Source organism: Nyctereutes procyonoides, unplaced genomic scaffold (genome assembly GCF_905146905.1).
Source record: "Nyctereutes procyonoides isolate TBG_1078 unplaced genomic scaffold, NYPRO_anot_genome, whole genome shotgun sequence".
Classification (NCBI taxonomy): domain Eukaryota; kingdom Metazoa; phylum Chordata; class Mammalia; order Carnivora; family Canidae; genus Nyctereutes; species Nyctereutes procyonoides.
This window is the reverse complement of record NW_026575125.1, coordinates 53,625,031-53,637,197: the sequence shown is the minus strand read 5'-3', so window position 1 is coordinate 53,637,197 and position 12,167 is coordinate 53,625,031. Positions and strand designations below refer to the sequence as shown.

General features: G+C 39.7%; 1 protein-coding gene across 4 annotated transcripts in view; it reads right to left on the bottom strand.

Moving 5' to 3' along the window:
• VSIG4 (V-set and immunoglobulin domain containing 4) overlaps positions 1–12,167 on the bottom strand; it is a 78,698-nt gene that overhangs the window by 16,072 nt on the left and 50,459 nt on the right. The window contains exons 6-8 of one of the 4 annotated variants that reach the window (XM_055337406.1): positions 8,957–9,061; positions 5,807–5,828; positions 4,522–5,252 (exon numbers count right to left, since the gene is read on the bottom strand). In XM_055337406.1, the coding sequence (XP_055193381.1) occupies positions 5,015–5,252; positions 5,807–5,828; positions 8,957–9,061 (365 nt within the window). In that variant the 3' untranslated portion in view covers positions 4,522–5,014. Of the gene's footprint in view, positions 1–1,978; positions 2,439–4,521; positions 5,253–5,806; positions 5,829–8,956; positions 9,062–12,167 lie in introns of those variants that run through there. The other 3 variants (XM_055337409.1, XM_055337407.1, XM_055337408.1) reach the window with 3 other exon arrangements.

Here is a 12,167-nt window from a genome sequence, read left to right as displayed (position 1 = left end):
AGTTAGACACTCCATGTGGAAGAGTGTCAGTTTGTCAAATACCCCAAGTGCGGCACATGCCTAACAGCTCCAGGCCAGAAGAGTTGGGATACAACAAATAAACTGCCAGCTGGAGAAAAGATCACTCACCAAATATGAACTAAGCTCTCATAAGTTATTTTCAGTGACTTTGAGGGAACTGAAGTACTCTGATGTTGCCAGGGGAAAAATAAGGCAACTCTTGAAGCTATAGCCCTGGACTGTTTCTACATTGTCAGAGCCTGAGGAGGATATAATGGTCTTGAAAAGGTATATAGGACCCAGGGATGGAAGTACTCTTTGATATATATTTTCTTTATTCACATTCCTCTTACAGAGTCCCCAATAAGAACACCAAAATGTTTACACAAACTTCATGACAGAGCTTAGAAACCCACTTTCCTGAAACTCAGCCTGGGCTTTTTTTTTAATTTTTAAAAATTATTTATGAGAGAGAGAGAGAGAGAGAGAGAGAGAGAGAGAGAGAGAGAGAGATTGACGCAGAGACACAGGCAGAGGGAGAAGCAGGCTCCATGCAGGGAGCCCGACGTGGGACTCAATCCCGGGACTCCAGGATCATGCCTGGGCTGAACACAGGCGCTAAACCACTGAGCCACCCAGGGATCTAAACAGGCACTCAGCCTGGGCTTCTAAACACATTTTGAACTTATCTATCTTTTACCTTGTCCTCATGTCTTTTTTCCTTCTGGTAATACTTTCTCCATTGTTTTCTGCCTATTCAATTATTTCTCATTATTCTGGCCTAGCCAAAGTCCAGTCTCCCCAAGGACCTTTGAAAGTTAACCTATATTTTCTTCTTTTTCATTCAAACACTCCTTGCCTTGGTCCTTTTTATTGGAGTTCAATTTGCCAACATATAACAATAACACCCAGTGCTCATCCCATCAAATGCCCCCCTCAGTGCCCATTACCCAGTCACCCCAACCCCCTTTCCACCACACCTTGTTCTTTTTTCAGAGTTAGGTGTCTCTCATGTTCTGTCACCCTCACTGATATTTCCCATTCATTTTCTCTCCTTTCCCCTTTATTCCATTTCACTATTTTTTATATTCCCAAATAAATGAGACCGACCATATAATGTTTGTCCTTCACTGATTGACTTGCTTCACTCAGCACAATACTTACCAGTTCCATCCATGTTGAAGCAAATGGTGGGTATTTGTCATTTCTAATGGCTGAGTAATATTCCATTGTATACATATACCACATCTTCCTTATCCATTCATCTTTTGATGGACACCGAGGCTCCTTCCACAGTTTGGCTATTGTGGACATTGCTGCTATAAACATTAGGGTGCAGGTGTCCTGGTGTTTCACTGCATCTGAATCTTTGGGGTAAATCCCCAGCAGTGCAATTGCTGGGTTATAGGGCAGTTCTATTTTTAACTCTTTGAGGAACCTTCTCCTATTGCCCAATAACACCTCTTGAAATGTTAGCAGACTTTTCCAGGGGTTATTTTTGAAGTCCCCACTAAATTGTAAAGACAACACTATGTTTCCTTGATTGCTATCTTCCCTTTCAATCTCCACTCCAGCATGTAGCTCAATATTCTGGGTACAGAAAATAATAAATGTTTACTGATTGATTGACTTCATACTAGATCATTATTCTTGGTTTTGTGTCAAAATGCTGTCCAGGAATTTTGTGAGGAAAATTAAACTGTAGTCATCATAATTCTGCAGGATATGTGAGGTAAGAATCAAGATTGAGGGGTTTCCTCCTGAGAAATAGGGTCAAGGGCTGGAGAAGAAGAGCAAAAAAAAGTAGACCCAGAGGGCAAATATGTTTTGGAATTATTTGATAACTCAAAGTAATACAGGTGCTTTATTGCAGGATTTTCAGAGCTTTTAATATTCTATGTTGTATTAGAAATATCCAATAGAGATCTGTAGAAGGTAGCATTTCTCATGCCTATCTCATCATGTAATTTTTTTTCCTATAGGCCATCTCTTTTTTATGGTCTTAATGTTTATTTTATTAGGTTTCATTTCAGTGCAAAGCAACTATGTTGAATATTAAAAAAATTAACAATTATAAGCATCTTGGAAAGGATTCTTCTTCCCCTATATCCTAGATTAAATTGTATCTTCCAAAAGAAAATACCTTATAGTTGTAGAAATCAGGACTTAAGAAAGTGACCTTATTTGGGAATGGGGTGCTAAGATGTAATTAGTAAAGATGAGATGATGACAGTGTGGGGTGGCCTCCTAATTCAATTGACTAGTGTGTTTGTAATAAGACAGTCAGATGGAGACATGGAGGCTTCGTGAGAGGGTGGAGGCAGAGACGGTGGTTCTACAGCTGCAACCAAGGAACCTCAAATTTTGTCCTCAAATTTCTCACAGTTATGGAGAAGCAAGGATTCCTCTGCAGGTTCCAGACAGAACGTGGCAAGGCCCTAGAAATGTTGGAAATGTGTATGAACAGGAGAAATTCATTTCTATTGTTTTAAGCCACCTAATTTGTGGTGCTTTGTATGGCAGCCCTAGAAAAATAATATACCCAAAAATCAATAAATAGATTCAGGAAAAGTCACTAATAAGTGGAATGTGGCTGAACAATGAAATTATTTCTCAATTATAAAATTGTTAGATATGAAGTTTGATTTTACCCACTGTACTATGTCTGCTGAAAGAGGAAATCTTCTACATTGCTGGTGAGAATATAAATTGTTAAACAAATTTTGGAACATCAATTTTAAATTCTATCAAATATATATATATATATATGATAATATATATGATTTGCATCAGCATTACAAATTTTTGAAATCAGTTCTACTGAAAATTATCTAGCTAATACACTCCAAGATAAATACACAGGTGCATCTAGTTAAGACATGTTACATAACAAATAATTGAAAGCAACATGAATATTTCTCTGTGGAAAAGTGGTGAAATCTCTTGGCCAATACTTGGGAAACTGCCACAGAGGGACATCATATCTTCTCTCTCTTTTGAGGATCTCCTATTCCAGCTTTCCCTCACTAGCCATCTGCTGAAGACAATTCTATGTTTTCCTCTCATGTTTGTTTAGCCAACACTGTAGCTTTGGGCTAGTCCTATACCTAGGACTCTCTTCCTGGCTTGTCTTATATGGAAAATAGTATTCATTTTTGGTCAAAGATGATACCCAGAAGTTTTCTGCTGCAATGAATATGCTCCTAGGGGTTCACAGACCTGCTTTCTGGTCTCTGTTCTACCACTGACTTGATGTGTGTGATGTTTGACTGTTACTGCTCCTCTCTAGGCTTTATTTCCTCAAGTGTAATATGGAAGAATTAAAATCAATAATCTCTAAGCCTTTGGAGACAAGAGAATCCATGGAGGTCCATAGGTTCTATGGGGTTGTCAAGGGAATATCCCTGGGATTGGGGCTCCTTTTACCAGTGGACATGTAATTAGGATTCTCTTTCTAACCCCAGTCATTCCTTTCTTTAAGGGTAGTGGGAAGAGATAATTTTTTTCCTTGAGGGTGTGGGGTCTGGACACGGCTGTTTCATGAAGGAAGCTGAAGTTTCCACTCGGTGGGTCCCTGTTTCAGAGGCTTGTAAGCATGATAGGTGGGGAAAAACAAGTTGCTCCTTTCACCAACAATGTGAATTTGGCATATGGGCATGAGGAAAACATTGAGGTTTAGACCATGGACTTGGCAGGTTGGTGGTGTTGAATTAGAGGATTCCTTCTTGTTAATTTCTTTGTACTACTTTGATTTCTGTAATCATACCAAAGAAGAGAAGTTCCTGGTGAAATTGAGCTGACATTGGGACTGCATTGGAACCCAAAGTGGCAAAAACAGCTTCCGTTGAAGAGCAAAGAGGTTGATTTGACATGAATTATATGAGGGAAAGGAAGTAGTCATGAGCCACCCTAAATAAGGTCTTTATAGAAGAGACTGAAATAAAGCTGTATGCATGCGTGCACACACACAAGTGGACACACACACACACACACACACACACACACCTACACTCCTATTTCCCATTTATGCTTGAGGAAAAAGACTTCCTTGCTTTGACCTCCTACTCAAAATTGTAATAAGAGGCCAGGGCGTAGAGATAAATTATGATGAATACAACTACTGCATAGATTTTACAATTCTAGGAGGTAGAAATTTTGAGGGTGATATATTCATACTTTGGAAGGAAAGGGAGCCCTTTATCTCTGCATCCACAGTCTCCTGAAACATAAGAATGGTTCCTTCATTTTCAGCTTCATAACTGATTTAGAGAGTCATCCAGGTGTAGTTGGCTGGGTAACAAGGGAGGGAATGGAAGGCAGCTGGGTACTAATTTGCCAAACATTCATTATGTCCCAGATGGGCCCATCTCTGAAGTAACTTAAAGTGGCATGGGTGGGAAAGAAAAAGACCAAGAATGAAAAGGTTTTATTTATAATTCCAAACATCTCAACTAGTCTCACTTTAATCACTTAGTAGGTACTTGAGAGAAGACCAATACAATCAAGAATGATATGATTAGATATTTATTGAGCACTAAAAGAATATCAGAGTACTAGACTAACAGTTCAGGAGCAAAACTGAACCCTGGCCTGTTACATAAAAATCTTAAAAGCTATATGGCCCTGAAAAAAAGGAAGTGATGTTGGACACAACTAGTCCCTTGAGCTGGCAAAGTTGTTTCCTTATGGTCTTCTGGTGGCAAGAGGCCAAAGTTGAGTGACATCTGGAGGCATGGTGACTATGTCTTAGTGCTATGGGAACTTCCTGCTGGTGTTTAAAGAGAAGCAGCAGAAGAAGAGATAGCAGAAGGGCCTAAGGCCTGACCCAGAAGGCTTGTCTAAAAGTGCATATGGTAACTTTTTAAGCAAAGCCAGTCACTCTTAGAAACCTCAGTGTTGGCAGGGAAGACATGATAGGTTATCCAGGGAGAGACGTAGCAGGGAAGGCAGCTATGCAGAAGACAGGGACTGAATAGGCAATTATGGCAGCAGACCCTGGCTTAGCAGGGCATTTTTAGCAGACACTCTTATCCTTGGTTGCCAAAAGCTCATAATCTGGAGAAACTGTGTGCAGCAGATGAGTGTAGTCACTGTTGATCTGGGTGATGATCTGGTACTCTTGGCCCAGGCAGGGATCATCAGAGTAGTCATTCCCTGGAGTTTGAGAAGATGGCTCTTCGCTGGAGTAGCCACTTGTGAAAATGGCCACTCTCCAGTTTTCACCAGAATTTCTGGCCTGCCTGGTATGTATCCTGTGGTTCAAGATCCCACAACCCATAAAAAGAGACTTCAGGCTGGGACTTTAGTTTCCCACACTTCTGCCCCAATTCTTGCCAACTGACCCTTAGGCTCTTGTTATCAAGGGATTCTGGGAAAAGGAGGCTGATGGACATGCATTATCCTGTGTGATCAGGGAGCCAAGAAAGAATCTCAGAGGTGCTTCAGAGAGGGAAGAAAGCAGTGCCCCAGCCCTGAAGGCCTCTGGGCTTAGAAATGGGTTTGAACCACCCCTTCTTCCTCCATGCCAGTGACAAACAGAATGAGGGCAGGGAAATGTTCAGAAAATGGAAGAGACAGAACATGAGAGACGAGTAACTCTGGGAAACAAACAAGGTGTGGTGGAAGGGGAGGTGCGTGGGGGGTTGGGGTGACTGAGTGACAGGCACTGAGGGGGATACTTGATGGGTTGAGCACTGGGTGTTATACTATATGTTGGCAAATCAAACTCCAATAAAAATATAAAAAAATTAATTAAAAACATCAAAACAAAACAAAAAAGAAAATGGAAGAGCAGAGGGAATCTTACCTGGCCACTTCATAGACATGCTCTAAAAAAGAAGGAGGAATCAAGTCAGAATTCTCCACGGGGAGTGGACAAGGGCCAAATGTGGACAAATGAGGGAATGGGAGACAGAGAAGAGGGCCACAATTGGGAGGTATTGGGAAGGTAAATTAAAGCACAGGAATACAGATTTCTCAGAGTAAAGAAGAGGAAGCACACTTGGTTACTATTGGGCTGAAACAGTTGCTTCATGTGGTAGGGTAAAGGACACTGGAACTGGACTCACTCCCCAACCAGGAGTCTCTTGCCAAAGGTTCTTCAGGAGTTTTTGTGTAAACTTGGTGGCCAGGCCAGAGCCCAGGCAGAATGGGCTGAGATAATCTGTCAGGGACCATGACCAAAGCCATTTCCAAATGCACTCATCCACCATGCGCCCAGGAAAGGTCCTGGAGTAGATCACCATTGCTCCCTAGTGTCTGTGAAGGAGAACTATCTACATTCCATGAAGGTTTAAAGGCTCTATAACCTGGTACTAGATGGATGTCTCTTGGTACTGCCCTCCAATAGTTTATAATTTTACACGAATACAACTGGTAATGTGTGAATTAAACCAGAAAAAAGCAAACAGAGCATGCTACACATCCTCTACTTTGTGATACTGCCCTGTGTTTCCATGTCTTACCTCCCTGGAGTTGGCCTGGTAGCTCTTCATAATACAGGTGTTGTCTTTTTCATTTTTATATGCCCAATGCCTGGCACATAGTAAGCAATTAGTAACTACATGTTAAACTGAATTGATGGCTCAAGGCTATCTCTCTTATAGATAGGTAAATAATAGAAATACTGGAAAGGCAATCCAGAAGGGAAAAAGCATAAAGTCATGAGGTGTATAGCCTATTTGCCTGTTTGACTCCAGTAACTGAAAATGAAAGTAAGGAGTGGTGAGGGTCAAGAAGATAGGGTACATAAGAGAGGACCTTTAATGGAATGCAACACTTTGACTTCTATAATCTGGGCCCAGAGCAGCCTTGGAAGGTTTTTGAGAGAGAAACAATCAAATATGGTTACAGTTTATACCTAGTCTCATTGAGACTACGAAGAAGGTTTTCCTTTAGTATTCATTGGATTTGTGGCTACTTGAGATATCTCTACTTTCAAGTTCAGCCTCATGGGTCATAGCCACGCTTACTGGCCAAAACCAGAGCTTATACTTAAGACCAAGGAGAAAGATATATTCATGGCTCCCTTCTTGCCATTGGCTGGAGAAAGCCAGGGTGTAAACCAGGTTATTTGGGAATAGGAGCTTCTGCAGAGAAAAAGACACTACTGTTAGGCAAAATGGCCAGTGCAGAAGGCATTGAGGTGTAGCTAGGTTTTACGTAGAAATCAACATCCAAACTCTTTTTCCTCCTCTGTTGGCTCACAGTTGTTAAATGGCCCTGACAACTGTACCTTCATAATGCCACTCATTTGCTTAAAAAAAAAACAAACTGGTGACTTTTAGTTCTTTGCAATGCCTAGAGAAAATTTTCCAAGTTACTTAGCCTGTTATTTAAGACACTCTATAATCAGGAGTAAACTTTCCTTTTCCTCTGCATTTACCCATGAATTTTCTACATTGATGACCCCACTCACAGTCATCTTTTAAGCCTTTGCACTTTTACTCATGTAGTTCCTCCTTCCTGATATTGCCTTCTAATTTGTTTTCATCCTCCAAGACCTAGTCTAACTCCCATCTCCTCATAAAAGCCCTTGTTAATCACTTCAGCCCTAAGTAACTCTCTTCTCCTCTGGAAACCTTTGACATTGATTGTTTTCTCAAGGTTTTGAGTCTATAGAATTTATTGTTATGTATGGATATTGATAAACTTCATGTTTCTACTTTGAATTTTCTAAATAAATTATAGGCAAATTGAGGCCAAGGATTGTGACTTTTGTTTCTCCTGCATCCTTGTTAGACAACCCATTACAGGGATGGTTTTGTACTGAGCTGGATACCAAAAATTTGTGAGTTAACTTCCATATTTGCAAATGGCATATCAGATAAAGGGCTAGTATGCAAGATCTATAAAGAACGTATTAAACTCAACAGCAAAGAAACAAACAATCCAATCATGAAATGGGAAAAGACATGAACAGAAATTTCACCCAAGAAGACATAGACATGGCCAACAAGCACATGAGAAAATGCTCCGCATCACTTGCCATCAGGGAAATACAAATCAAAACTATAATGAGATACCACCTCACACCAGTGAGAATGGTGAAAATTAACAAGGCAGGAAACAAATGTTGGAGAGGATGTGGAGAAAGGGGAACCCTCTTGCACTGTTGGTGGGAATGTGAACTGGTACAGCCACTCTGGAAAACTGTGTGGAGGTTCCTTAGAGAGTTAAAAATAGAACTACCCTATGACCCAGCAATTGCACTGCTGGGGATTTACCCCAAAGATACAGATGCAGTGAAGCAACAGGACACCTGCACTCCAATGTTTATAGCAGCAACGTCTACAATAGCCAAACTGTGGAAGGAGCCCCAATATCCACCAAAAGATGAATCGATAAAGAAGATGTGATTTTATATATATATATATATATATATATATATATATATATATATATATACATACAATGGAATATTACTCAGCCATTAGAAATGACGAATACCCACCATTTGCTTCGACGTGGATGGAACTGGAGGGTACTATGGTGAGTGAAGTAAATTAATCAGAGAAGGACAATTATTATATGGTTTCACTCATACAAGGAATATAAAACCTAGTGAAAGGGATTACAAGGGGAAAGGAGAGAAAATGAGTGGGAAAAATCAGAGAGGGTGACAAAACATGAGAGACTCCTAACATGGGAAACAAAAAAGGGGTAGTGGAAGGAGAGGTGGGTAGAAGGAATGAGGTGACTGGGTGACAGGCACTGAGTGAGGCACTTGATGGGATGAGCCCTGGGTGTTATGTTATATGTTGGCAAATTGAACTCCAATAAAAAATATACAAAAAAACTTCCAAAAATCATATTGTCATTGTTGGCTTGCATGTCTGTCTCCATGCACACCTACCCTCAATCCCAAACTAGGCTGGGAGCCCTTTGAAATTATGCCTTACTATACTGTCAGAATGAATTAATAAGCAAAAGCCACTCAATAGTACTCATCACTCACCTTGTTGAGATGTCTTCCGGCAGACCATGACATAAGCCATGATGAAGACCACAATACAGCATAGGGAAATGATGAGAACAATAGAAAACACAGGCAGGCCCTTTCCTAGGAGGTAAAACAAGACCAAGAGGTATATGGTTGAAAATGAGTTCAGAAACAGAGATTCCAAGGACCAGCCCAGACAAGCCCATAACTCTTTCTTTTCTACTTTTAACTTTCTCCTACCTTTATTAGCTAACCAGAGAGACAAACAAGACCCTAAACCTATGAGAAAGACTTCCAGAGGCTACAGACTCCATGTATAAACATATTCTTCCAAACCCTCTAATTGATGGCTAATTGGCCTGGGCATTTGAACTAGTCCTCCATGCTTTCCTTGGGGCCATGAATAGAGCTTTTCACCTACTCTTAAGATAAAGTAGTCCCTTGACTTCCCGCTTCACAAAAATGCTACCTTATTGATAATCTGGTCAATTGCTTCTAGGCAAAACATTTATTTCCCCTTGGGGAAGCATCTTACACTGGTGTTACAATGGAAACTGGTGCAACCACTCTGGAAAACATGGAGGTTCCTCAAAGGTTAAAGATAAAATACCCTTGACCCAGCAATTGCACTTCTAGGTATTTATCCAAAGGATACAAACATAGTGATTCAAAGGGGCACATTCTCCCTAATGTTTATAGTAGCAATGTCCACAATAGCCAAAATGTGGAAATATCTCAGATGTTCATTGACAGATGAATGGATATATATATATATATATATATATATATATATATATCATAATATCTCATAATATTACTCAGTCATCCAAAAGAATGAAATATTACCATTTGCAATGACATGGATGGAACTAGAAGGTATTATGCTAGGTGAAATAAGTCAGAGAAAGAAATACCATATGATTTCACTCATGTGGAATTTAAGAAACAAAAAAGATGAGCATAGGGGAAGGGAAGGAAAAATAAGATAAAAACAGAGAGGGAGGCAAACCATAAGAGTCTCTTTTTTTTCTTTAAGATTTTATTTATTCATGAGAGGAGAGAGAGAAAGAGAGAGAGAGAGAGAGAGAGAAACAAAGACACAGGCAGAGGGAGAAGCAGGCTCCATGCAGGGAGCCCGATGTGGGACTCAATCCCATGTTGGAGTCCACGGACTCTACGATCATGCCCGGTCTGAACACAGGACCTAAACCACTGAGCCACCCAGGCTGCCCTCCCATAAGACTCTTAACTCTAGAAAACAAACTGAAGGTTGCTGAAGGGGAGGTGGGTGAAGAATTGTATAATTGGGTGGTGATCATTAAGGAGGACACTTGATGTAATGAGCACTGGGTGTTATATGCAACTGATGAATCACTAAACTCTATCCTGACACTAATAACACACTATATGCTAACTAAATTGAATTTAAAATTAACAATTAAAAAAAGAATTCTTTTCTTCACACTCTCTGGACAAGTGCTCAGTTTTCTTTTTCCTCAAAACATATTTCCACTGGGTCTCATGAGTTAACTATCCCAACTATGCCTGCAATCTGAAGGAAACCATTGGACTAGGCTTCCAGTCCTGGATCTGTTATTTACTTGTATTACTGTGGTAGGCAGAACAATGGTTATCCAAAGATGTTCACATCCAAATCCCCATAACCCATGAGTATTTTAGTTTAAATTATAAGGAGGAATTAAGGTTGCAGATATTCTTAAGGTTGCTAATTAGCTGACCATGAGATGGGGAGATTATCTTGATTACCTGAGCAGGCTCAATGTAATCACAAGGGTCATTTAAAAGTGGAAAAGGGAAACAAAGGAGATCAAAGTTAGACAAAGATTTGAGGATGTTACATTGCTAGTTTTGAAAATGATGGAAGGGGGCCAAGAACCAAGAAAGATGAGTAGCTTCTAGAAGCCAGAAAAAACAAAGAAACTGATTCTTCCCCCAAAGTCTCCAGCAAAAAACACTGCCCTGGTAATACCTTGATCTTAGCCCAGTGTGTCAGATGATCTCTAGTAGTATATGATAATACATTTGTGTTATTTTAAGGCACTAAGTTTGATGTACTAATTTTTATAGCCATCAGAGAAAAATAAATACAGTAGCTTTACTCAAATTATTGAGTAGGCCTTAGTTTTCCCACAAGTTCAATGAAAAGATTACATAATGTCACAGGGAACCTGGGAGGCTCAGTCAGTTTGGCATCTGCCTTGAGCTCAGGTCATGATCCCAGGGTCCTGGGATCAAACCCCACGTCAGGCACCCTTCTTAGCAGGGAGTCTGCTTCTCCCTCTCCCCTGCCCTCACTCATGCTCTTTCTCAAATAAAGAAATAAAATCTTAAATGAAGAGAAAAGATTATATAATGTCTAATATACTTGTAGCTACAGTATTCTGAATTTAGGGGGTGAGACCAGGGGATAGAGATAGGGAAAGGAATTTCACTGTCCTTAGGATTTGTTGTTGCAACTGGCTTTATTTTCACCAGACCCTAAAATATTTTGTCTTAGAAATCTGGAATATTACTTAATCATAAAAAGAATAATACTTTGTGGTTTGCAAAATCATGGATGGATCTAGAAGGTATCATGCTAAATGAAATAAGTCAGTCAAAGAAAAACAAATACCATATGACTTTACTCATATGTAGAATTTAAGAAATAAAACAAATGTACAAAGAAAATAAGCAACAAAACTCTTAAATATAGAGAAAAACTGATGACTATCATTGGGGAGGTGGGTGGGGGAATGGGTGAAATAGGTGAAGGGGATTAAGAGTACACTTATGATGAGTGCTGAGCATGTATAGAATTGTTGAATCATTACATTGTACACCTGAAACTAATATAGCACTGTGTGTTACTTATACTTGAATTTAAAAAATAAATTTAAAACATCTGGTATTTGTGGTCCTCAGAACTGTGGTTGGAGATAACCCAAGCTACATCTCTTCTTTGATTTCCTCTTTGACCCATTCATTGTTTAGTATCATGTTACTTAATATCAAATTATTTGTGTTTTTTCCACATTTTTTTGTGTGTGGTTGATTTCAAATTTCATAGTGTTGTGGTCAGAAAATATGCCTGGTATGATTTCATTCTTTTTGTACTTGCTAAGTTCTGATTTGTGACCTAGTATGTGATCTATTCTGGAAAGTGCCCCATGTGCACTTGAAAATCATGTGTATTCTGCTGCTTTAGGATGGAATGAGAGAATCC